The sequence below is a fragment of the Vipera ursinii genome, assembly GCF_947247035.1.
Source record: "Vipera ursinii genome assembly, chromosome: Z".
Classification (NCBI taxonomy): domain Eukaryota; kingdom Metazoa; phylum Chordata; class Lepidosauria; order Squamata; family Viperidae; genus Vipera; species Vipera ursinii.
This window is the reverse complement of record NC_139517.1, coordinates 14,490,611-14,517,540: the sequence shown is the minus strand read 5'-3', so window position 1 is coordinate 14,517,540 and position 26,930 is coordinate 14,490,611. Positions and strand designations below refer to the sequence as shown.

General features: G+C 45.3%; 2 protein-coding genes across 3 annotated transcripts; one reads left to right on the top strand and one right to left on the bottom strand.

Moving 5' to 3' along the window:
• Nucleotides 1-884: 884 nt before the first annotated feature.
• Nucleotides 885-8,151, top strand: ZNF784 (zinc finger protein 784). Of its 2 annotated transcripts, none has more exons than XM_083378019.1 (2): nucleotides 885-1,157; nucleotides 4,667-8,151. In XM_083378019.1, the coding sequence occupies exon 2, from the start codon at nucleotides 4,689-4,691 to the stop codon at nucleotides 6,654-6,656; it is 1,968 nt and encodes a 655-aa protein (XP_083234145.1). In that variant the 5' UTR covers nucleotides 885-1,157; nucleotides 4,667-4,688; the 3' UTR covers nucleotides 6,657-8,151. The 2 variants fall into 2 exon arrangements, with proteins under 2 accessions (XP_083234145.1, XP_083234144.1); XM_083378018.1 differs by having other exon boundaries at nucleotides 885-1,163.
• Nucleotides 8,152-15,009: 6,858 nt separating this feature from the next.
• ZNF865 (zinc finger protein 865) lies at nucleotides 15,010-26,420 on the bottom strand. The gene is made up of 3 exons (XM_083376728.1): nucleotides 26,175-26,420; nucleotides 25,535-25,606; nucleotides 15,010-18,314 (listed from the first exon to the last, which is right to left on the bottom strand). The coding sequence occupies exon 3, from the start codon at nucleotides 18,289-18,291 to the stop codon at nucleotides 15,334-15,336; it is 2,958 nt and encodes a 985-aa protein (XP_083232854.1). The 5' UTR covers nucleotides 18,292-18,314; nucleotides 25,535-25,606; nucleotides 26,175-26,420; the 3' UTR covers nucleotides 15,010-15,333.
• Between the last annotated feature and the right edge of the window lie 510 nt (nucleotides 26,421-26,930).

Here is a 26,930-nt window from a genome sequence, read left to right as displayed (position 1 = left end):
ACTCCAGTTGAAGTCCATAATTTTAAAAACTGCCAAGGTTGGACACCTGTGATTTAACCTAAGTAACACCAGCTGCCTGCAATTAGTGCAGGTTCGCATCCCACCAGGCTCAAGGTTGACTCAGCCTTCCATCCTTCCCAGGTAGGTAAAATGAGGACCCAGATTGTTGGGGGCAATGAAGCTGACTTTGTAATAATGCCGCTTGGGGTGTGTGTGTGAAAGCCCTAATAAGCAGGCATATACATAGGCTACTGCTATGCTTGTAAGCCGCCCTGAGTCTTCGGAGAAGGGTGGGATATAAATGGAATTAAAATAAATAAATAAATAAATAAGCCAGGGCTAGGCAACCTTGGCTCTTTTATGACTCGTGGACTTCAACTCCCAGAATCCCAGCTAGGCTTCCTTAAGCCAGCTGGTCTCACCACTACAATTCCTATCATTCTCAGCCAGGAAGCTACAGTCCTGATTCAGAGCTGACCTATGGGTCTTCCTTGTGCCCCAATTCTTAGAGGTTGAAGCAGGCTGAGCTTACAAAGCCTCCCTCTCTGCCAAAACAAGAAAAACGGACCATCAGGAGAACTTCTGAAAGCCCTATGCCAGGGGTAGTCAACCTTGGCTCTTTAATGCCTCGTGGACTTCAACTCCCAGAATTCCTCAGCCAGCCATACTGAGGGGAGAGAGTGTTTCCAAGCTGAGCCATGCTGGCTCAGGAATTCTGGGAGTTGAAGTCCACGAGTCATAAAAGAGCCAAGGTTGCCTAGCCCTGACCTAAACGTAATAAGCGCGCCACTATATGTATGACCGAGTCTCGCCATTTTACACGAGCGTCTTGTGCCTTTAAACTGGGGCCGGAGGGTAAGGTGGGGTGAACCGGGAACGAGCGTTTGCGTTTTTGACGGGCGGCAAAAAATAAGGCGACCGACTCTGCCGTTCCCTTTAATTTTCTTTTTTCCCCCCTCCCTTCGGTTTCATTTAAAGGGGATGCGCGCGCATTGGAAAAGAGAACGGCAGCCTGAAGAGCGGCGGGGAGGGGAGCGCTTTCCCCCAACCGCTTGTTCGAAGGCAGCGAAAGGCAGCCGAAAGTTGCAAAGGACCCGAAGACAAAAAAACCAACCAACCAACCAACACACCTTCGTGTTAAAGTAAATGGAGAACAGGTACAGGTGAGAATCCATCCATCCTAGAAGCGGGCGGGCAGGTAGGTAGGTAGGTAGGTACCGGACAGCCTCCGGTGTTCTGCCCAGGAAGGGATGAGTAGGAACTTCCACGCCTCTGGGGACAAAAGAATCCAAGCGAATCGGGTGTGAGTGAGTGTGTGAGTGTGTGCGTGTGCAGTGAATTGGAGGGTTTGTTGTCACTGTGTGTTGGGGGGGGAGAGAGAGCACAGGGGGAGGCTCAGCTAATCTTAACGTACACATGTTGTACTTTTGACAATAAAGGTTTATTTATTTATTTAAATTGAGCTTGTTGTAAAAGGGTGGTGGTGGTGGTCGGTGGAGAACTCCCTCGCTTCTGGCACCGGGCAGGCAGGCAGCCGGCCAGCCGATCATCGCGCAAGCTTCGCCAGCTCCGGACTACTATTGTTCTCTTGTCTTGCACCCTCCGATTTCACAGCCGAAGATAAGCGGATCCCGGGGGTGGGAGGACGGCGCTGCTTTATATGTCCCTGGCAGCCCGGCCGGCCCGAGCACCTGGTGTCTGTGCACGTAAAGACGAGGCGGGGTGGATTGGGGGCGACACGGGTTCTTCAGGAAGGTTGGAGGATACAGCTCGAGTTTCTCGACCCCCAAGGAGAGATTATTCCGGCATCCTTACACCCCCTCCTGCGTGAGCTGCAGTGGCTACCGGTTGTCTTCCGGGCGAGATTTAAGGTGCTGGTACTTACCTTTAAAGCAGAGGTCTTCAAACTCGGCCCTTTTATGACTCATGGACTTCAACTCCCAGAATTCCTCAGCCAGGCACGCTGGCTGAGGAATTCTGGGAGTTGAAGTCCATGAGTCATAAAAAGGCCGAGTTTGAAGACCCCCTGCTTTGAAGCCCTACATGGCTTAGGCCCGGGATACCTGCAGGACCGTCTGCTGCCGGGAACGACTTCCCATCGCCCAGTGCGCTCACACAGAGAGGGCCTCCTCAGGGTACCATCGGCTAGCCCAGGGGTGTCCAATCTTGTCAACTGTAAGACTTGTGGACTTCAGCTCCCAGAATTCCCCAGCCAGCTGGGGAATTCTGGGAGTTGAAGTCCACAAGTCTTACAGTTGACAAGATTGGACACCCCTGGGCTAGACAATGTCGGCTGGCGACCCCCAGGAGGAGGGCCTTCTCCGTGGGAGCGCCAGCCCTATGGAACCAACTCCCCCTTGAGCTTCGGATGGCCCCGGACCTCCGGTTCTTTCGCCGAGACCTCAAAACGTTCCTTTTCCATCAGGCTGACCTGGATTGATGATGGGTTTTTAAAAGTTTTAATTTTTAACTGTGTAATTAATATTTGGGGCTGTTATTTAATTTTTTTTCCCTTAACTTTTGTACTGTTTTTTTTTATTGCTGTTAGCCGCCCTGAGTCCTTCGGGAGATAGGGCGGCATATAAGTCCCATAACAAATAAATAAATAAATAAAAATAAAATCCTTCGGAAGTAGGTTAAGGACACGGTCTGCTAAGAAAGCGGGGGTGAGGCGCTGTAATGATAGGTTTAGGGAACTGCCTGGGAGGTGATAGGAGTTGTAGTCTTAACTAACCCCGTTGGGAAGAGGCGATTGGGATTTCGAATGGCCTTCCTGAGTAAGGGAGGAAATCTCGGCCAGTTTAAGTAGCAACTGAGGCGGCGGGGTGGGGGGTGGTGGTAACCTGGACGTTCAAAAGCTGGTCTAGTTAAAAACAGAATCTGCTCTCCGATATTTATTTAGCGTACGGGGACTCTATCATGCACGGACTAGCAATATACATTAATATTTATGTTATCCAGTACAGCATAGGGCACGGGTAGTCAACCTTGGCTCTTTTATGACTCGTGGACTTCAACTCCCAGAATTCCTGAGCCAGCATGGCTCAGCTTGGAAACACTCTTTCCCCTCAGTATGGCTGGCTGAGGAATTCTGGGAGTTGAAGTCCACGAGGCATTAAAGAGCCAAGGTTGACTACCCCTGGCATAGGGCTTTTAGAGGTTCTCCTGATGGTCCGTTTTTCTTGTTTTGGCAGAGAGGGAGGCTTTGTAAGCTCAGCCTGCTTCAGCCTCTAAGAATTGGGGCACAAGGAAAGACCCATAGGTCAGCTCCGAGTCAGGACTGTAGCTTCCTGGCTGAGAATGATAGGAATTGTAGTGGTGAGACCAGCTGGCTTGAGGGAAGCCTAGCTGGGATTCTTAACAGGTTTCTTGGTTGATGTGTGAGACACTTTTTACATCCCTACCTCATTGTGCTTAGAGCGGCGGGGTTCACACATCGCATAAGCTTTAACTTGATTTTATTTGGTTTTGGTTCTAACCTAAATGTAGCAACCAAGCCAGCGGTGGAGCAGTTTATGACTGTGCTGAAGTGTAAAAAGGATTTTACTTCCTGGCAACATATAGAACACCATGTCCCACATTTGTCTGGTGCTTTTGCTCATTATTGCTGCCTTTCATTGAAAACACATATTCTAGTAGCTGTTGATTTCTCCACAAAGGTCTGTTTTCTGTAAAAAGATTAGGGGGAAAATGCCCTTGGGTTACGTTTGACAATCATGCAGGTTTTTTGGGCAAGTGTAGACATGACTTGCCATTGTCTTCTTCCAATGTGCTAACCTGCATCTCTGGGGTTCCCTGATACTCCTTGTTTAGGAGTATGATTAGGTCATGATTAGGTCAGCTTAACATCTGAACCTGGACAAAAGCGGTGGGATGCTCTCATTGCTTGAGCAAGAGCATTGAGCATTGCTTGAGCTCCGGATGGCCCCAGACCTTCGGTCCTTTCGCACTGACCTTAAGACATATCTTTTCCAACAGGCCAACCTGGACTGATGATAATGGGGTTTTTAATTATGATTTTAAATGTTTTTATTGGTTTTAGTGGGACTTTGACACAATTTCTTTTTTAATATTTCTATTTATTTGTATTTTATTGTTGTTAGCCACCCTGAGTCCTTCGGGAGATAGGGCGGCATACAAGTCTCATTATAAAATAAATAAATAAAAATAAATAAGATAATTTTTAGCTGAGATCCATTACTTTGTTACCTTGATATGTGGATCATCAGACATTAGGCACCATCAAGTTATTTTGGGCTCCTAGCAACCACAAGGATATATAGATATCCTCTCTGACCTAAGTGAAATGAGTGCAGCAGCATGCATTTGAATGAGTGGGGAAATCAAATTTGGATGCCCCATTTCTTATCAGATCAGACGGTGTGCTTTTCTCACTTCAAGCCTTAGTTTTTTTAAAAAATCAGGAAATGAGCCATAGACCCAGGGCTTTGTCATAGAACGCTCAGAACGGAGTTCCAGCACCTTTTTTGGATGGAACCTTGTAGGGTAGGCAAGATGGGTTGTATGACATGTGTGAGTTCCGGCACCTTTTTCTTTTACAAAAAAAGCACTGCATAGACCCCTATTCTCCCCGTGAGTGCTGGCTTCCATTCCATTTGTTCTGTTCTGTTTTGTAGTTTACATGACTCCTTTCTGTCACTTTCAGGACAGATGCTGGCGATTAGCCAATGGAGATCCAGCTAGTAACAGTGAAGGAAGAGATTGGATCAGTTCTGCCCACTGTATGCCCCCTGTGCCAGGAAGACCTGCCAAGCTTTGCTGGGCCCCACAAGCGAATACCCCAATGCCAGGGTTGCAGAAACCTCCTTTTAGAGCCTCAGAGCTGGTTGTCCAGCAGTATTGAGGCTTTGGTCCTCCCCGCTGAGAGGCCTTACAGCTGCTCTTTCTGCCCCAAACGCTTCAAGAGGGCTTCAGACCGACGTGATCACGAACGGGTGCATACCGGCGAAAGGCCGTATGAATGTGGCATCTGTGGCAAGCGCTTCACTCAGAGCTCAGTGCTGTCTGGCCACATGCGCATCCACACTGGCGAACGGCCTTTCCACTGTGGTGTCTGCTTTAAATCTTTCAACAATGGCTCCAACTTCCGCAAGCACCAACGGATTCATGGCCCGCCATTTGGGTACAGTGAAGGGAGAGTTGGTGGGAAGGACTGGGATTCTCTGTCTGGAAAGAAACTGGAGCAAGTGAAAGAAGGGGAGGGGGGCAGAAGTCTCAGTCCTACCTTTCTGTCGAAGCAAAACGGCTGTCAGACCGTCAAAGAGTTAAGAGAAGGCAAGAACAAGGCTGGTCAAAACCTTCAAGGGAGGCAAAGTTGCTTTTATAACACTAGGCCTAGCCAAGGGGACTACTGCACTAGCAGCCAAAGACAACCAAGTGGTAGCATGGATCCCTTCAACAGGATGGGACTGCAACAGGATGATGTCAGTCTTGGTTTAAATCTTGCTATAAGGCAGGGCAACCAAGACGATCTCAAGGCCGATGCTTCGAAGGAAGCAAATGAGAGCAATGGGCATGCTGGGGAATTAGGGGGAAACACCAATTGCAGCTACCGCCAAGCATCCGTTCCCAACGGCCACAGCTTCAAGCAACAACCGCCAGAGGCAAGCGCCGAAGATCCCACAGATCCCTTCTCAAGGCAGAACAGAGCAGGGGGAAGCCACATTCAGGAAGAGCAGAAGCAACTGGTTGACAGCTGCCCTGGTAAGTTACAGCTAGAGAGCGGCAGCAGCTGTGGGAAAGGCTTCTTGCTAGTCGGGGACAACGGGGGCTCTGCTCACAAGCTGAATCCAGAGAGCTCTGAGAGGAGTTTTGGAGTAAGGAGGCCAAATGGCCCAAGAGGGTTCAAACAGAGCAGAGGGGCAAGTGGAAGGCCAGAGATGAGGCAGAATGGTAGAGGGGAAGGTGATGGGGGATTCAACGAAAGCGAAACTTTAGTTTCCGAGCCAGGGGAAAACAGTAGCCAGGGAGCTTCTTTCGGTGGCCTTAGAGAAAGAGAGCTGACCCAGAAGAGTAACACCCATAGAGACTTTCAAACATGTGTCCCCGAAAAGTTGAACGTTCTCAAAGTGGAACCATCTACGTGGCTCAAAGATGGCCTAGCCTGGGACAATCCTGCCTCAGAAACGGACGACTCTGGAGGCTCTTCTCCCAGTCCGAAGGCTACAAGATCACCGTGGCAACTGGAGAATCCTGAGCCCTGTTCTGTATCTTGCAATGCTTGTGAGTCTTTGCAGGATCAGCTTGGAAGTACTGCTCAGCATAGGGAAGATGAGAAGCCCACCTCTTGCTTTCTTTTCCCAGCTCGTGAGCTCTCCAATGGACACACTCCCTCTACCCTTGAATCCAAGCCCTTTCTCTGCTTTGCCTGCCCCAAACAGTTCCGTCGGGCCACAGACCTGAAGGAGCATTTACGAGTGCACACAGGTGAAAGGCCCTTTGGCTGCAGTGTCTGTGGCAAGCGGTTCACACAGAGCTCAGCCTTAACCACTCACCGGAGACTGCACACCGGAGAGAAGCCCTTTGAATGTGCGGTCTGTTGCCGCCGTTTCAATAACTCCTCTAATTTTGCCAAGCATCGTCGAATACATGGGCCAGACAGCATGGGGCATAGGAATAAAGCAGTAGAAAGGTAAAACCACGTTGATTTTGTTTTTCAGCAGGAATTCCCACACTGAAAGGCAGAATGAACAACCAAGGATGAAATGCGCTATTACAATACTGAGTGCTGATTTTTAGTAAACAATTTTCCAGACAATTCAGTGCCTCCAGATGTTTTGAAACTCAATGCCTATGAACACCAGTCAGCATGTTCCTGGTGGGCAATTGTGCCCCAAATCATTGGAAAGCACCAGGTTGTTAGGTGGGACCTGGCATTTCATAGGCAGGTCATAGCACTCTTGATTTACTGATTGATAACAGCAAACCAGACGCTGGAGACTGCAATCAAGTTACAATTTCTAATTCCAGACTGTGAATAACCATAAAAACGTAAAATGCAAAGGCAGGAAGGAGTATGCAAATCTGTAATGCATTTAGGCAACCCCATCCTGGGTTTCACACCCTGCTTGAATTGACTGTTTGGCATCATCTAGAAATCAATCAAAATCAGCGTTTTGGATTGGCGTTGCAGGTAGTTCCCAACTTACAACCACAATTGGGGCCATAATTTCTGTTACATGAGTCGTGCCCAACTTTTGCCACAGTTGTTAAGCAAATCTCTGCAGTTGTTCAAGGAATTGTGTGATTTTAGACAAATCTGACTTCTGCCATCGACTTGTTGGAAGCCATCTGGGAAGGCCGCAAATGGTGATCACATGGTCCACTGCGACCATCATGAATACATGCCAGTTTCCAAGTGCCTGAATTTTGATCATGCGAACACAGGGTTGTTGCTTTGGTCATAAATGTTATTGTTTGAAAATCACTTTCTGTGCTGTTGTAACTTTGAATGGTTGCTAAACAAAGGGTTGTAAGTGGAGGACTACCTGTTTATTAAACCGAAGCCAATGAAAATTAAGCCTTAAAGTGTGTATTAATGCCTGTTGCAGTTTCTAAAGTGGGGCACAGAATGGAGACCAGACCTGGTTAGATTTGGGAATTGCCTCTGCCCACTTTGCTAGCTCAATGGACTGTGTGCCCATCCACTGCGGGTAACGCAAGATGCTGTGCAAACTCACCCAGCCTAGTGAGATTAGTAAGTCATGGTTCTGTTATTTTCCTGTTACAAGAAAAAAAAATGTTATCTACAAATTTAAAGTATCTGGGAAATGAATAGTTTATGTTGAATTTCTAAACTTACTAGCCTGGGCACAAGTCCCATGGAATTAAACTGGCCTTACTTCTGATTTTATATTTCATATTGGTATGGAATATAATTTTTCAGTATGTGTTGCTGTTATAATCCACTCATTTTAATCATGAGTGTATTTTCAACTAGGTATAAAATTATTTTAAAAATATACGCCGCAAAAGATTTAAGTAAATAAAAGTTTCTTACATTATACCAATGAAGTAAACTCTGTGTGTCTGCGCACACAAGGGGGAGTCTCTATTAGCAAATACCAAAGCCAGAATATTTGTTGACATTCTACTTTGTAAATCCAAGCATGTTAGAAAAAATAGTTTATATCAACACAATTTACATATAAATCTGACTAAAAGTTCTATATAAAAAGAACTGAATGACCTTTAAAAAAATTAAATGGCTCTGTAGCTACCTGTGTGTTGCTACCCAACTTATTTCCAACTGAAATCCTTTTCTCAATTTAGATATTTTTTTTGTTAATTGAAGTAAAACAGCCGTTTTCCATTTTTAAAGGAACTTTATGAAGCTCAATAAACTTAAGGTAATTTTTCGCCCTCAATTCTGCATTTTCTCCCTGTTCTTATTTAATATAAACATTTTAAAATGTCCATGGTGAATTCTCAACTATATTCCTCATGAATTGCAAAATGACATTGGATGATATCGGTACTACTCTACCAGTCTCATGATGCGAAATATATCCACAGCTCCCATTTCAATCTGTACCCTCCCAATCTTTCCGCAACACATCCTTCTCATCTCATTATTAATTTACAAGAATAGATGAGCATGCATAAATGTTTCTAAACATTCTTTGCAATAAGAATCTGATTTGTCTAAGAATAAGGTGATGTAAAAGAAATTTATTCTGTGTGGTGCCAGGTAGAATTTCCTACGCTGTCCATGTCCTCTAAAGCTCTTCCCTCCTGCAAAAGAGGTTTTGAGTAAATAAAGGATGCTCTGATTTGCTGGAGAAAATAGGCCAAATCTTGGAAGAACAAAAGCCCTTTCTCTCTGCAATAGAGAACAAGAGTTATTTGTGCCATGATCACCTTGATCTTTTGTCTTTTACACAGGACAGCATGATGCAAAAGCATCTGCCACGGCTTGCTTCACTTTTTTTCTTCGTTCCTTTCATTAGTTTGAGAATTACAAACCAGGTTATTCTGCGCTGATTCTAACAACACGCTCACATTGTTTGAAGGGAAGTCCCCTCACACCAGCTTGTAACACAACGTGGGTTAGCACAAACAATATCCAAATTCTTTTTTTTTTAATGTTTGTTTAGTCTGTACATTGTAAATCAGACACTTTTAAAATGATTGCTTGGCTTAAAACACACAACACGCTCCCATTCCCCCACCCCTGACTGAGAAATACACGCTGTACAGTTCCCAAGGGGTACAACGAGGGAAGAAGGGACAGGTTATCATTTTAGGTCCATCAGCTGCGTGGACAAGGATGGCGAGGGGAGGGGGTGTCCTATACATATTTTAGTACACATTATCATAGGGACATAAACCTTGGCATCAAAAGAACTGCACTTCCTGCACTCTGGCCAATGGGAAAAGGAGGGGGGGAGGTTATTAAAAAGAAGTATTTATATAGAAATGTATGTATTTATATATCTGTATTAATATAAAAAGTCGTTAGCTAACATGATTGCAATGGGTCGGGTCCTATCAATGGTATACTCTTTATTCTGGGTTTGCAATTGTCACTACTTTGGGGATGTTCAAGTCCTGTCTTAAAGACATCCATCTCCCAGTGTGAGATGAGAAAGGAGAGTACAGGACAGCAGTACCAGTCAGAGAGCTATAGAGTCCATGCTCCTCAAAGAACAGGAGGGTCGAAGAAGTTCTGAGAAGATGGCCGTGTTATCAGGTGACATCTCAAAAAAGCATAATCAAGTCTGATGCCAGCAAAAAGGTGGAATATCTTCCCTGCCCTCCACTTCATAGTTCCAGGATGAAGCAAACAAAGCCAAGTGGACGTGGGCATCTGAAGGATATCCAGCATCCTAGTGATGTACATTCAGGATTAACAATCCATCATCCAAGAACACACGCAAGGCAGAAGAGTACAGTGGAAAAGATGGTTGATCAGTCTTGATTACACACTCCAAAACAACTGGTTCTTCAAAAGAACTCCCAACCACAATTAAAAACTAGGCTACTTCATCTCAACAACCCACCACTCCCTTAAAAACTCTTCCCACACAACTCTGTCCAGGGAATACTGCTTTCTAGCCCCTTACTCTCAACTTGACTAGAGTCCTGATACCTTCTGGCTCTTAACCTTTTCTTCACCATGGACCCCCTTTTAAATACCTTTTGTGGCCACGGACCACCAAGACTTAACTCAAGATTTAAATCATACATTTCTTCAAGCCTTCACGGACCCCCTGTGATGACATCTTGGCCCCATAGGGGTCCATAGACCACAGGTTGAGAACTACTGTTCTAGATAAACTGGAAATTCTAGGTGTTTTGTCACTAATACGTTTTGGGGGGACATGACCTGCACCCGCTAACAAATTCAACCACAACAGAGAAAAAGAGATTTGGACAAATCAAATGGTTCCTAGGATGAGGAATGGATACAAAGAATCCTGATAGTAACAGTGATCAGATATGTCCCTAATAACAAACACTCTACCCATCCATCTTTTAGGTATTTAGTTTGCTAGAGCTAGAAAAATAGAAAAGAGCTATTTTGCACTCTCAGCTTCTTCTCTTTGTCAACTATACACTGAAAGAGTAAATGTATTTCCACTTTTGCCACTTTCCAAATGTTCAGATTCTAAGTACACGAATTACAAGAATTAGTTAAAGCCAACTAATTCCTTTTAAGTGGGATTATATAAACAAATGTACTTGGATGACTGCATTGTCTTCTGACTAGGAAACAGGCCACCATTCTGACTTAAGAAACAAGACCTAGCCAAATGTGTTTGCATCAATTCTGTGACTGAAGCAAGCATTCCATAATTGTAAAATTTGTGTCCTATATTCTAGGCCTGCAATTTTTAAGAAATTCTTTAGAAATCCTGCATCCTTGAGAAACAGACATAAATTTAGTGATTTTGGGAACACAGTATGTTCTTTGATCAACTTGTTTCTCCATTTCACATTCCATTGCCCATTTGGGAAGCTATTATGAAGCCAGTTAACAGGAATATCACCTATTGATTAGTCATGGTGAACTCATTTTTCCATAAAGATGAAGAAATTGTTACTATTAACCAATAAGAGCCTTCCCTGTAAGAACAAGTTCCCAGTTTGGGGAGCTGTCAAGGAGGGCATCTAAATTATATACAATTTAGAAATACCTAGTCCTGCAAAGCACGGAAAGTACATATAAGAAGAAAAACTAATACAGGTAGTCCTTGACTTACAACAATTCATTTAGTGATCGTTCGAAGTTACAATAGCACTGGAAAAAAAATGACTTATGACCATTTTTCACACTTACAATCATTGCAGCATCCCCACGGTCACATGATCAAAATTCGGACGCTTGGCAACTGACTCATATTTATGACAGTTGCAGTGCCCTAGGATCATGCGATCACCTTTTGTGACCTGACACGCAAAGTCAATGGGGAAGCCAGATTCACTTAACAACCATGTTACTAACACCTGCAGTGACTCGCTTAGCAACTGTTTCAAGAAAGGCTGTAAAATGGGACAAAACTCACTTAACCAATGTCTCACTTAGCAACAGAAATTTTGGGCTCAATTGTGGTCATGAGTCAAGGACTACCTGTATTACAACTCACTCCCGTTTGCCAATTGTGAAGGCAGGGAAGAAAAAAAAAATTCTAAATGGGGAAAATGATTTCTGTAAAAGACAGACTGAGGTATAGCTACAATTCACTGAATTTCAGTGACAAATCCAGACCTTTTAACAATTGAGTACAAAGATAAAACAAGGAACATCCTGTTGCAATCACTTCTGGAGACAGAAGAAGCAATACGTTTCAGACGCTAATCTAACTGGGCCGATTCAAATTGAACACGATCTCTCCTCCCCCCTCCCCCCCCCCGGTGTGCTTAGCCAATAAGGAAATTGTCTGGAAGGCTGGAAAACATTTTTTAGTCTTCTTCCCGTCTCTTTTCATATTTTCTGTATTTGGCCACCGAATTCTGTGGCAATTTCTTCAAGGAAGCACTGATAATAGTAACTTTCACAAATACTGCCATTATCCACCCCTTCCCCCCTCAACGTGCTCACTGAGCCATGGAGAGTGGTTAGCTATTGTAGGCCAGGACTTCTGGGGGGGGGGGGTTGGGGAAGGCTGCCTTAAGAAATACCTCTGCTCAATAAACTCCCAATTCTATTCTCTACTGCTCAAAAAAGCCTTTGGCAATATTTCCCCTTCTAGGCACTGGACAACCAAATTTGAACATTGCATCTTTGGATTCTCATAATCACAGATTGCCACTCACCAATCTGGGAACTATGGATGTGAGCAAGTGTGGGTAGTAGACCAAAAGCAACACCAAGGAGCTCTGGTGCAGCCATCTGGTAGAAGAGATGCTCTCACTTTGCTAGAGTGGAAATGCTGAAATTACTTCCTATGGCAGGGCTTTTCAACCAGTGGTACGGGTACCACCTGTGGTACATTGGCACCTGGCAGGTGGTACGTGACCATCCTAGAAATTTGGTAGTGGGGGAGGGGAATGAGCTGAACCGGTGGCAGCAACACACAAGCCTGAGTGAGAGATGGCTGGAGCTGCAGGGCTGTCAGGGCTCAGTGGAAGCGCCAGGATCAGCGCCAGGCTCCAGCTGGAGCTTGGCGCTGATCCCGGCACGTCTGCTGAGACCAGAAGAAGCGCCAATCAGCTGGAATGTTGCAGCATCTCCAGGGTCTTGTGATTTACATTCAGATGCTTGGCAACTGGTTCATATTTATGATGGTCACAGTGTCCCAGGGTCATGTGAAAAACCTGCTGCAACCACCCAGGAGATGGGGGGGGGGAATAAAAACCAACCTGCCCACCCCATCCCCGCTGCCAGTCCTCAACAGAAATGCTCACAACAATGAAAACCTCAGAGGAGGAGGAAGAGCGCCACCAGGCGGGCAGGCAGATGTCTTGCTCGGCTGTGGCTTGGGGGGCACTTTTTTCAGTGCCATTGTAACTTCGAACAGTCACTAAGTGAACTGTTGTAAGTCGAGGACTACCTGTACTTCATCACCTTTTTTTTTTTAATCAAGTTTTTGACACCCTGCTAGGTGACTGGTGGTGCTCAGATGTTGCCATATCCTAAAAGTGGTACAATGGGTGAAAAGGTTGAAAAGCCCTGGCCTATTGTACTGTCAGCTTGGGTTACAAGGGCAGGTGGGGAGGATCTGTACTGTACCTGTCCCCCGTACTCAAGGGAGCCTGGTTTTAGAACTCTTTGGTTACATCTAGCAAATTAGTTTTCCCTCCTGTCTACTTAAAGGTGTGCTGCAATGTCTACAATTTGCTGAAGGAGGATTGAGGAGGAAAGGAGAGAGATTATTGGGGGAAGTCGAGAGAATTTGCAAAGATCTTTTTATTCGTGCCTGGCCAGTATTCTCCAAGCAGTATTCACCAGGCAGACTGGCGTTGAGTATGTATAAAAGGGGGCTTTGCATTTCTTCAGATTTGATAAGGTGCTTCGGAGTGCTTGGGGCAATGAACACAACACCTGTTGGAATGACTTTTAGACATCTCCGGCAGTCACACAATCCCTGATGCTGTGTTTGTGCTTTGAAGAACCTTTTTGGAGTCAAACCTGAAGCACGAAACGAGTCTAATAACCATGGAGTTTACAAGGCCCGGGCAGCTAGCTGGATGAACTACCGTATTTGGATACACCATGTCTTACTACGAAAGGCTTATGGATCAACCCAAGGAATGCAGGAGAGCCAGCCGAGCAGCCAAAGCTTTGTGCAATCCTGGTAGACCCACCAATTAAGTTTATTTATCTCTCACACACAGTGTCATAACCAACTTTCAGTGGTGGGCAGAAGGAAGGGTAACATTAGGGAAGGCTAACAATGTACACAGACACAACTCTCTCCAAACCCACATTCCATTTTAGGGCTCAAAGTAAGGTGTTATTCACACACGAGTTCATCTATATCGAGTCCAATAGATTAGGGAGGATGTTGAGCACAAAGAGCGGGAACCCAAGGGGGAAGGAGCCTAGCCTACTTTTGCATTTCCTGTCTACTCCTCATGGGCCAACTTGAACACACAATAGAATTATCCTGGGATTTTGCTGCTTCAGAAGTGCATAATGGCAATAACAATTTCAAACGCCTTTTCATTAACATTCAGCGCTCCCTATATGTGGCAAGTGGCATGCCAGAGAAGCTTGGCTAGAAACCTTCTGGGCTCAATTTTTTTTTTGTAGCGCAGTTTTGTGAACATCCAGTTGCATCATGAACTGGCACTGTTCTGGAGGCAGGAATATAACAGAAATGTGACGGCACAACAGCATTTAGTCAACAGGTGCCGCACACTAGACAATTCAGGCAGACTCCCTTTAACTTTCCACTGTCCACAGCCATGTCTCACTACCTCCTAGGTCTTAAAAAAAAAGAGAGAGAACTAGCCTATTTTCTTTATACATACGAAGGGCACTAATTAAAAAGTCTTTCTCTCAGAATGCAAGCAAGGCTTACCTAATACAGATTACATAGTTGAGTTTACACAAAAGATTGGTGGACATTCGCCTAGGGCTGTATCATGGTCCTTCCTGTCTCATTCCCACATGAATGAATTGGGTCTAACGTGTCTCTCTAAGGTAAAGGGGATTACAGGAAGCGTCATCTCTTCTTGTGAACTGGAATGCCATACGGTTTCCATTCCAGAATGGAGGCTTCACCTGGAAAAAAAAGTCGTTCCACCATATAACCTTGTTCCCATTTGCTCAGGAACAGGAAGAAACTTTCATTCCCCGACACCGTGGCCATGCTTGACAGGCAAAGGTCACTTCTATGACTGCTACCTCCATCTCCGTTACCCTAGGCCAGGGGTAGGCAACCTCGGCTCTTTTATGACTCGTGGACGTCAACTCCCAGAATTCCTGAGTCAGCTATTCCTGCTGACTCAGGAATTCTGGGAGTTGAAGTCCACAAGTCATAAAAGAGCCGAGGTTGCCTACCCCTGCCCTAGGCAATTAGTTTAAAAAAAAATCCAGAGCGGTCAAGATACTCTGTCAAGAGAGCAGAAATCTAGCAGGCAACTGGCGACTACCTCTTGTTAAATTACATACCCTATCTTTACAATTCATTCTTGCCTCTACCTGGCTTGTCCTCTCGTGACTTTGATTTGATGACTCTTCCAAATTACTGCCCAACTGGAGCATCTCCCTGCTAACAAGCACATCTTATATTCTATACATGGAAATGCCTGGCCATTGTGGCTCAACAGACACCTGGAAGTAGCTTCACGCCCCACCCTACAGTACCAAGATACGGACCACCCATTTATTTATTTTTCCCCCCTGCTGCTACTATTCCAACGTTAGGGCTGCTCCTTATGAGCCCCCATGGCAGCAAAGCGCTCCATCTTGTGAATGTGGCGGTGCTTTTTGAGGCCGTAGGTATTGGAGAAGGCTTCTCCGCAGGTGCTGCATTTGAAGGGCCGTCCTCCCTGATGAGCCTGGAGATGTTTGCTAAAATACTTGGGGTCTTTGAAGAGCTTGAGGCAGGCCCCACATCTCAATTCGCGCTTCGCGTCGTGGGAGCGTTGGTGACGCAGAATGGAGGACAGGTAGAAGAAGCTCTTGGAGCAGCGGTCACAACGGTAGACTTTCTCGCCCAAGTGGACTCGCTGGTGTTCCAAAAGGTTGCTACGGTAGCGGAAGGTCTTGCCACAAGTCGGGCAACGCTGAGGCCGGGCAACTACGTGGAGACGCTGGTGTTCTGCCAGACTGGATGACTGGGCAAAGCGCTTGTTGCAGAGGGCACACTTGTAAGCACGCTCGCCCGTGTGAACCACTTTGTGTTGACGCAGGTACCAGGAGCGCAGGAAGCCACGCCCGCAGACAGCACAGCGGTACGGGCGCTCCTCGGTGTGGCAGCGTTGGTGACGCATGAGGAGGGCAGCCTCCCAGAAGCGCTTGCCGCAGACTGGGCAAGAGAAGTGCCGCTTTTGCAAGTGTGTGCGACGATGCAACAGCAAGTCGTAAGCTCCAGCAAAACTCTGTCCACAGACCGAGCAGGCCAACGTGCGACGCACCAGATGCACGTACTTGTGGGTCACCAGTCCCAGGAAATGCTTGAAGGTCTGGCCGCAGATGGAGCAGGAGAAACGTTCTCCACTTGGCAAGGTTGGATGATCCTCATAAGACGACAGGTTCTCACCGCTAGCTAGCCCGTTCTCTAGCGGAGCGACAGCGGCTGCCGTTTCATCTGGTGGCATAAGTCGCTCAGGAGCAGCTTGGTGGACAAGTTTGTGCCACATGAGGTTCTCGATGAAACCAAAACATTTGCCGCAGACATCACAAGGGTAGGGCTTCTCAGCCACATGGACCTCCTTGTGGCTCATGACATGAAAAAGATCAGGAAAGCGCTCTCCACAGTCAGAACAGCCATAGGTTAGTCCCTCAGGGGGTGGAGGGAGAGAAGGGCCCATGGGGGTCAGGGAGGGCCCCATGGGTGGTAAAGAGCAAGGTAGCTGTAACCGATGAATCTGTTTATGCCGAGTTAAGCTTTGGGGATAACCAAACACTTTCCCACATATTTCACATTTGTACGGCCTCTCCCGCGTATGCACAACATGGTGTTTGCTGAGGTGAAAAGATTCGCGGAAACGCTTCCCACAGACCGCGCACTGGTGAGGCTTCTCACCTGTATGGATCCGCTCGTGACGCTTTAGTGTCTCCCGTCGTCCAAAGCCGCGGCCACAGATACCACAGCAGAAATTCTTGCCTGCCGCTGTCCCTACCAGCAAGGGGTGGGCACCCAAGAGGCCATAGGAGGTCGGCTTGGTGTCTCCCTCAGAGCCCGTGCCTTGTGGGTCTTGTGGAAGGAGGTAGGCCCCTGGCGGCAGATAAGGCAAGGTGTTGGTGCCATCCTTGGACAGCTGGACACCCTCGTGTTGGAGCTGCCGATGACGTAGTAGATTCTGGGGAGCCACGTAGCCCTTGCCACAGATGTCACACTTGTACTCGGGGCGTGGAGGTAAAGTTCCAGGGGGAGCGTGAGTGGCCTGGTGCTTGAGCAGGTAGGAGGCATCCCGGAACTCTTTGCCACAAACCCCACACTGGACTCGTAACAAGTCTGAGTGTGTCCGCACGTGTCGCTTTAAGCTCTCACGGCGATTAAAACTCTTCTGGCAGACGGAGCAGGAGAATGGCTTCTCACCAGTGTGGATAATCTGATGCTGGTGAAGGTGGCTTGGCTTTTTAAACACTTTCCAGCACAGAGAGCAGGTAAAAGGACCTTCGGCTTGAGCGATGGCAGCACTGAGGACAGATGTGGCTGTTCCGCCAGAGGGTGCAGCTACTGATTGGGGGTTACCGCTTTGGGTAGGAGGCTGGGCTGCTCCTTCAGCACCAGGTGTTGTTATGCTGGCGGCAGCAGCGGCCGCAGCAGCGGCTGCAGCCACTACATTGGCGGCTGCTACATTGGCGGCCGCTGCGTTGGCAGCCGCCGCATTGGCAGCCGCCGCGTTGGCAGCAGCAGTAGCATCTTCAGTGTCCTTGTGACAGCGGCGATGCCGGATGAGACTGGAGATGTGGTTATAGGTACGGCCGCAGGTGGTGCATTCGTACGGCCGTTCGCCTGTGTGCACCAGCATGTGTTGAACAAGGTGGGATGACTGCTTGAATGACTTCTGGCACACGCCACATGGGAATCGCCGATCAATGAAATATTTCAGTCGACGGAAATAGTTCTTATCGTCTTTGCCTGCCTGACTGTCAGGAGTCACCGTGGCTGCAGTTGGTGGGGGAGCCTGCCCACGTTTCAGGCTGCTGAAAAGATGCTGGTGGCCGGAAAGGTCTACTATGCCCCACTGAGGAGTGTTGTAAGCTGCCGCAGCAGCAGCTGCAGCTGCTGTACTGTCAAAGAGAGGCTGGCCTGCTGTTTGCACCACGGCCGGAGTACTGTATGGCGGTTGCTGCTGCTGCTGCTGAGGTGTGTGTGGAGGTGGTGCAGGGCCCCCTGGTTCAGCTTTCTTGACCTGAACGGTCCCAGATGAGGTGGCTGAGGAAGAGGAGGAGGACGGGCCCTCAGCTTTGGGTTTAGGTGTGCCAATGGTGGCAGGGACGCGGTCAAAATGAGCAGGTGGAGCAGCTGTCGGTGGCTGGGCATATTCGTACTGTGGCTGTGGGCAAGGGAGGGCAGCAACAGCTTTGGCGTGTTCGTGATTGTAGGCCTCCATAGGTTCAAAGCGCTGGTGGTTCAGGAACTCCAAGAAGTCAAAAGGGTAGCTCTGGAAATGCACACCCTCATCGCTTGCTGCATTGGCTTCCATCTCCACCCGGGAGGGGGCACGGCCTAGAGAAAGGGGAGAAAGACTATAGCAATGTGTATACCGGGTTACAGATTATCCATATCAGCAGCCGCATAGTGGCATGCGGTGTTTTCTTGTAATGTCAGAGAAGCAATGAAAGAAAATGTAATAGCCCTAATTTATTGTCCATCAGAAGATCATTTGGCTGACCTCATGACAAAGCCATTGGGTATATACAGAAACACAAGGATCTTGTGAAACAATTTGGCTTAAATGCTGTCCAGCTATAAATTGGAAGGGTGTTGAAGATATTTAAAAATTTAATAGCTGGAGCAATGAAGGGTTGTACGATAAGAACACAGAGTTATAGTTAATTGATTAAAGAAAGCTGTCCACTGCGTGAGAGAATCCAAGCTATAATTGGTGTAATTGGAATAAAGGGGGACTTTCCTTGTTTCCTGCCTTTTTCCTCTTTTTTTTTATACAAATATTTTATACAAATATGTCCCATACAAATATTTGGGAATCCAAAATTACAAATGTGTGCATCTATTTAAAAAGTTACCATCGTAGTATAGTGCTGATACCCACTTATACAGCGTTGCGATTTTTATCTTTTGTGGTATAGTTTAAGAGCATAAATAAAAATTCAAAAAAAAATTAAAATACTAAAAGGGGAAAATATAGAACTTGTTCTGTACCAGTTAGAAAAATATTAGCTGAAAAAAAATGTTCCAATAGAAATCCCTGTGGGAGTTAAAAACTAAAACAAGTATCACACAATTTTCATAGATCAAATTTGTGAAGCTAATTTTACCATAAGTTTTATATCTCACAAGATACTTCATAAATATCTTTCACAATTACATCTCTTTCTCCTTTTTTCCAAGTTCATGTAAAATATTAGAAAAATGAACTAGAACAGCATGAAGAATTACATTTTGATTTAATATTTTGCTGTCTTGAAAGAAAGGTATTAATCCATCTGATTTCAATACGAAACTACAGTTTTGATGTGGCCTCAGCTTTTCCCCCCAAAGGTCTTGCTTAGTTACCAAGAATGAGGAGAATGGCAGTCCAAAAACATCTGGAACTCTCTGCCCACTCATGAAGCAGAGGTTTAGTAATGCACTGAGCAAATGGTTCAACAGCAGCCCAGGAAAACTGTATGTTTTTGCAAAACAGTATCTTTGTATCTTCCTGTAGTAAGAGGAATAAATAGAACTGCTACATATAGAGTGCCACAAATGTTGCCCTTCCATTTTAAAAAGCTGGGATATATTGATTTTAACTGAATTTGTTTCAGGACATACTTCAAGTGACATTCCTAAGAGATCTACCATCCCCGTAGGTTTATTACCAATATATGCCTTTAAACCGAGGCCTCTTTAAAAAGCCTTAAATGATTTCTATGACAGCTAACAATGATCACAAATGAATACAGTCAAGTATACAAAACAGTATATTTGCCTATGGATGGGACAGAAAAGACTTGCCTTTTCAAGAGTCATTCCTATTAAAGCAGCTTTGCTGAATATGGTATCGTGAAATGTGCTAGGTTAGGAAATCAAAATCCAGCCCAGTTTAAGTAGGCATCACCGAGAAAATAGAGGACTGTGGCAACAATCCAAGACAAAGAGATTCCATAATGATCCTACACTCTAGATATGCACCGAAAACTTTAACCCACTACAAGAAACACAAACTAGAGTTTGGTCAAATGGGCTGTACAGTATTTTGCATTTGGTTTCAAAATAGCGCTTCACACTATCTATCTGCAGCTCTTTTAAAAGCAGTCAACCCTTTTCCAGGAATTGCATGAAAGCTACAGAGAGGCAGCTACAAAAGTCAGGAAAGGTGCAGATATGTTCTATGATCATGCTTCTAAGCATTTTCTCCAAATCATTTCCAAAATTATGAGCCGTGGTGGTGCAGTGGTTAGAAGAGCCTTGGTGGAGCAGTGGGCTAATGCCTCCTTAAGTAACACCAGCTGCCTGCAATTAGTGCAGGTTCGAGTCCCACCAGGCTCAAGGTTGACTCAGCCTTCCATCCTTCCGAGGTAGGTAAAATGAGGACCCAGATTGTTGGGGGCAATAAGCTGACTTTGTAATAATGCCGCTTAGGGTGCGTGTGAAAGCCCTAATAAGCAGGCATATACATAGAATGAAGGCTACTGCTAAGCTTGTAAGCCGCCCTGAGTCTTCAGAGAAGGGCGGGATATAAATGGAATTAAAATAAAAAAATAAAATAAAATAAGAATGCAGTACTGCAGACTAATTCTGCTGACTGCCGGCTGCCTGCAGTTTGGCAGTTTGAGTCTCAAGGCTGACTCAGCTTTCCATCCTTCTGAGGTTGGTAACTGAGAATCCATATTGTTGGGGGGCAATATGCTGAGTCTGTAAACTGCTTACAGAGGGTTGTAAAGCACTGTGAAGCGGTACATACTGTATTTCTAAGTGCTAGTGCTAAAATCGCCAAAGAATTGAGGCCTTTGAACTCTGGTGCTGGAGAAGACTCCTGCGAGTCCCTTGGACTGCAAGGCGATGAAACCGGTCAGTCCTAGAGGAGATCAACCCTGACTGCTCTTTAGAAGGCCAGATCCTGAAGCTAAAACTCAAATACTTTGGCCACCTAATGAGAAGGAAGGACTCACTGGAGAAGAGCCTAATGCTGGGAAAGATTGAGGGCAAGAGAAGAAGGGGACGACAGAGAATGAGGTGACTGGATGGAGTCACTGAAGCAGGAGGCGTGAGCTTAAATGGACTCCAGCAGATGGTAGGAAGGCCTGGAGGAACGTTGTCCATGGGGTCACGATGGGTCAGACACGACTTCACAGCTAACAACAAACAACAGTGCTAAAATGTTCCTCAGTCTTAAGTGAACTTTTTCAACTGTTGTATTCCTCTATGAACTGAATGGCATGTGATAATTTCTTACATTTCTGAGCTAGTGTACAAATGATTCCCTTGCTTCACGGAGGGAATATATTATGTTTAATATTGTAAATTATAATTTGGTAAGCCATTGCCATCTTCACTCATGTTTGTTAGCCTTAGGATATAAAAGAAGCAGTCTTTTTCTTTGGGGAAAAGGTTTAGGAGATGTAAATAAATATGAAACACAAGAAAGTAATTACAAACAAATGGCTCATGTGTCATTTATATGGAGTAAGCACACAAAAAAAGCCATGGCCTACAAAAGCATCACACATATCTGTGTTCTCCCCATTTACACATACCGGTATGCTGCGTTTCTTCATATATGTAGAAAACATACTTTATGTGTGTGCATGCAACAAGTGGCATGGATGTATGTTGTCACATGCAGTGATTTACATGTGGCTTTCATACTTTCTTGCATACACTAATAGCTTAATCTGTGAGCTAGATGGAGATCTCTGCTGAAAGAGAGAGAGCCAGGCAAAGCAATACAAAGCCCAATGAAACGTTAGAGTAAAAAAGTAGAAGCTCTGTCAAAGTTATCTACTTTGTCTCGCTCAATGATTCACCTAAAATGTTTTTTTTCCAGTTAATTTCCAGTTAATTATACTTAATTTAAACTTTATTGTAAACTATGTCCAGGGCTTATGCAAATAAAAAGGGCCATAAATTTTAATTTACCTTAACTTTTATTTATGAAGTCTCAGGAAATAAGACTCCCAAATTATCACTTTCTTTACCCATTTCTGTACTTCGTGAAAAATAAAAGAGGTTGGAAAATGTTGTCATTCAGTTCCATCCCACTATCAACATGGATGAATTAATCACATTTTTTTCCCTATTTTAGCAAGTGCACTGAGGTATAATGCAACTGATGAAAGTTTGGGAATCAGTCCCTAGGATTCTCAAGATAGAAGAATACGTCACAGCAAGGAGTGAGCAAAGGCCAGTTTTCTGAAAAGGACTCTTCTATGCAAACGCCTATGTTTAATGTCAAAAAGAAACTGCAGTAAAGACAAAACAGCAAAGTACCTAATGTTGTACTATACACCGATATTAATATGAGTAAAGGTGTGGTGCAGTGATTAAGGAATTGGACTGACATCGAGTTCAAGCTCAGGCTAAGCCAAATCTACTTGATCAGCGGTCCGAGGAGGGAATGCCACGTATAATTTTTTATTTTTATTTTAATCCCATTTATATCCCGCCCTTCTCCAAAGACTCAGGGCGGCTTACAATTTAAGCACAAACCAATGTGCTTAGCAGTAGCCTTCATTCTATGTATATGCCTGCTTATTAGGGCTTTCATACACCCCCCAAGCGGCATTATTACAAAGTCAGCTTAATTGCCCCCAACAATCTGGGTCCTCATTTTACCTACCTCGGAAGGATGGAAGGCTGAGTCAACCTTGAGCCTGGTGGGATGCGAACCTGCACTAATTGCAGGCAGCTGGTGTTACTTAAGGAGGCATTAGCCCACTGCTCCACCAAGGCTCCTTGGTATAACTAGTTTTCAGATCAAAATGTGAGGTATAAATCAAATAAATTATATGATGCCTCATTAGGAAGAATTTAGGTTTGTATTACATAGATCCAGTGGAGCTAGTTTGGAAACAACCAAATATAGGAAGCTCTTGACGTACGACCACAATTAAGCCCAAAATTTCCATTGCTGAATGAGACAGTTGTAAAGTGAATATTGTCCTATTTTATGACTTTTCTTGCCACAGCTGTTAGGTGAATCGCTGCAGTTATTAAGTTAGTAATGGCTTCCCCGTTGACTTTGCTTGTTGAAGCTCACAAAAGGTGATCGCATTTAACCCTGGACACTGCAACCATTATCGTTATGAGTCAGTTGCCAAGTGTCTGAATTTTTATGATGTGTCCATGGAAGATGCTGCTTAAGTCACTTGCTTCAGTGCCTTTGTAATCTCAGGTGGTCACTAAGTGAATTGTTGTAAGTCAAGGACTACCCGCAGTTAAGAAAGAGATGCCAGGGAGGACAAAATAAGTGCTAATCAAGTTTACATTAGGATCCTCTGAAAATAGCTGGAGAGTCTTGCTCAATTTAAGCAGGAGATGAAGAGAGATCGGGGCTCTTAAAAACAATAGATTCTGCAGAAGTAGAACATAGAGGTCAACTTAAACAAAGTGAAGGATGGGAACTCCTCAATATTTGAAATGTAGTCTGGATAAAAACCAAGAATTATTAGTTCTATTTTTCCTTTTCCACTGATTGTTGGCAGTTAAGTAATATATACAGATAGGCTTCGACTTACAACCATTTGTTTAGTGATCATTCAAACTTACAATGGCACTGGAAAAAGTGACTTGACTATTTTTCACACTTACAACCATGGCAGCATACCTGTGGTCACATGGTCAAAATGCAGATGCTTGGCAACTGACTCATACTTATGACGGTTGCAGTATCCCGGGGTCATGAGATCACCTTTTGCAACCTTCTGACAAGAAAAATTAATTGGAAAGCCAGATTCATTTAACAACTATGTTACTAATTTTATTACTGTAGCGATTCACTTAACAACTGTGACAAGAAAGGTCATAAAATGGGACAAAACCCACTTAACAACTGTCTTGCTTAGCAATGGAAATTTTGAGCTCAATTTTGGTCATACGTCAAGGACTACCTATACTTCATTGTAAGCTTCTCTTTGAATAATTTTTAAAAAATCATTTCACAACACTGGCTGGACTTAGCTAATAAAATTCACCCTTCAAAAAGTATTGTGAAGGGAGACTTTTTTTTCTTATGGTAAAATATATATTTAAAATAAGTATTTAAATTCTTCAGTATTGATCAATTCAAACTAAGTCAAAATTATCTCTCAAAACAAATCTCTTTGAAGATATGAAGGTATAATGTAGCTAAGAAGTAAATGAAGAGTAATTTAACTAACAATCCATTTAGGTGCATACTGCATCCTGCAACAGAAAGCATACACATTGATAAGGAAATTAATGGTGTATAGTGGCCAAGAAGCTCAATCAAACTTCCAGTGACGAATGCTGTACTCCTTATTGCTCCTGTTCAGTTCTATAAGTTAAAAAAAATCTGTATTGATATATTTCTTATAAACAAACCAACCAATAGGTAGTTTGGAGGTTTTCAAAGCAAAATTGCACCACCTTTTGTTAAGGAACTCCTGAGGTAAAACAACATAATCTCTTCCTAAAATGTTGCAGAACTATTCCCTGTAACAGGCACATCAAAGTTTAGGAAAGTTGGCTTTAAAAATACATGTAGCCTACACAACACCATGCAGAAAGTGAGTAAGAGGAATGTAATGAATATTTGGGATATTTTAGCTTAACAGTAAATGAGAACATCTTGCATACAGCAATGTAAGACAGAGCCAATATAGTTAGTAAAAACAAAAAAAAATGCAATGTACTTATGCACTTTCCTGACACTAATAAGATATGTAAGAAGGGTTTAAGTCTAAAATCTGTTATAAAGCAGGCAGAAAGAATATGAAATACCCTTTTCAATAACAGGAAAATTAAGGGTAATAAATTAAGGGTAATAGCAGAATATTTGAAGATTCTTGTGGGCTGATTTGAGAGGTATATCCTCCTGCAACCTATTAATTGAAATAAGGACACCCATCTGAATCTCTGAAGAGCCAATGCCATTGGAGAAACAGGAAACCATAGCTTTGTTGCCTTTCATTATATTTTAAGTGCAAATATACTCATTCCTAGGAACCATGATCTTTATGGGAGTTGCAGCCCAACACATCTAAGCATTAGGATGGAGATAGCTGTTAACAGCCAAAAGTTAATTTTACTTTTAGACAAAAGATCCGATTTAGATGCCAAGCACCGTCCTCTACCTTCCTAGAAATTTTCAAGAGAATTAATAAAAAAAAAGGTGGGGTGGAGACATTTGCGGCAAGTAGCCAAATTAAGAGCCTTGGTGGAGCAGTGGGCTAATGCCTCCTTAAGTAACACCAGCTGCCTGCAATTAGTGCAGGTTCACATCCCACCAGGCTCAAGGTTGACTCAGCCTTCCATCCTTCCGAGGTAGGTAAAATGAGGACCCAGATTGTTGGGGGCAATGAAGCTGACTTTGTAATAATGCCGCTTGGGGTGTGTGTGTGTGTGAAAGCCCTAATAAGCAGGCATATACATAGAATGAAGGCTACGGCTAAGCACATTGATTTGTGCTTCTTAGATTGTAAGCCGCCCTGAGTCTTCAGAGAAGGGCGGGATATAAATGGGATTAAAATAAATAAATTAAATAAATAAATAAATTGCAACTTTCTGTGTAAAAACCAAAAAAAAAAAGCGGCTTACTGTACATTTTACAGGCTGGATGGATTTAGGGATCGAGACTACGGTAGAGAATAGGGCTGCAGGCTGGATGAAGAAGCCTTACGGGGAAAAAAAATATATATATTCATTTTACGGAAAAGAATACGGTCCCCCCAGCTCTCTTTTTTTCGACCTCTGCCGCGGACCGCCCTTACGTGACTCAGGGTGGCTGAAGGATGAGAGGGGAGGACGGCAGTTCGTTGAGCGCTGGGGCCGGGGGGGGGGGGGGGAAGGGCTCGACCTAGGGGCACAAGCCAAGATAAAAGGATTAGAAAACACAACTTTCGCCAGAGAGAGAGAGAGAGCACGACAAAGCGCGGGCTTCGGTTCGGGGCCAGCTCTTTTTAAAAAAAAAAAAAAAAACCGCCAGAGGGACAAGACGGGGGAAAAGGGCGCCAGGCTCAACGGCAGCGCGTGCCGGAGGGGGGAGGCGAGTCCGGATGGCGGAATAGCCGGGGTGGGGCTGTCCAAGGGAGCGGAAGTTAGCCAAAGCCGCGCGCTGCGGTGTGTATCTGGTGCGGGGGGGGGGGAGGGGGTTATCTCGCCCTCGGGATCGGCTATGACGGGGGGGGGGAGAAGAGGAGGGGGGAAATCTAGGGGCCAGAGCGGCTCCAGGGTGGCACTCACCGGTGTGTGGCGCTGCCCCAGCCTCCTCCGCGCCCCAGGCAGGGGCTGGTCCTTGGAGAGCGAGATTGGAGTAGGGGGGGATGCCCCCTGGCCCTTCCCTTACCCCAGGGATACGCGGGGTGGGGGGCCGTCTCTGCTCCCTCGCGGGTGGGGGCAGGGGGGGCCCACTGCCAGGCTGCAATTCCCAGGCCCAGCCGGAACCGGAAGCTTCCCTCCCCAAGCAAGAATACCGTTTCCTGTTTTCCCCCCTCCCCACCACCACCACCCCACCTCTCACCCACAGGCCTCTGCGATTTTTTTTTTATTCCTCCCTCCCTCCCCGCTTGCTTCGTTTCCCAGAGCCCAACGCGCCGGCTCACTTACCCTCCCCTCCTCCGGGTTTTTGAGTTGTCGCGAGAGCTGGATGGTCTTCCCGCTCGCCTTCCTCCTTTTTTAATTAATCTTTTTTTTGGGGGGGGGGAAAGAGGAGAGTGTGAGCCCCCCTCCCGCCCCCGCTTAGCGTTGCCAGCTTCCTTCTGGGTCTTAAAAGTAGATTGACAGGGAGAAGCTCAATAGGTGCACTTTTTGTTGTGGTTGTTCGTGGCGTGGAAATAAAGGAATAAGTAAATGCTAGTTCAGGGGTCGGCAACCTTGGCTCTTTTATGACTCGCGGACTTCAACTCCCAGAATTCCTGAGCCAGCTATGCTGGCTCAGGAATTCTGGGAGTTGAAGTCAGCGAGTCATAAAAGAGCCAAGGTTGCCTACCCCTGTGCTAG

Bases quoted from the DNA above. Each gene is read 5' to 3' on its own strand.
- ZNF784 (XM_083378019.1), top strand. From the start codon at position 4,689: ATGGAGATCCAGCTAGTAACAGTGAAGGAAGAGATTGGATCAGTTCTG.
- ZNF865 (XM_083376728.1), bottom strand. From the start codon at position 18,291: ATGGAAGCCAATGCAGCAAGCGATGAGGGTGTGCATTTCCAGAGCTAC.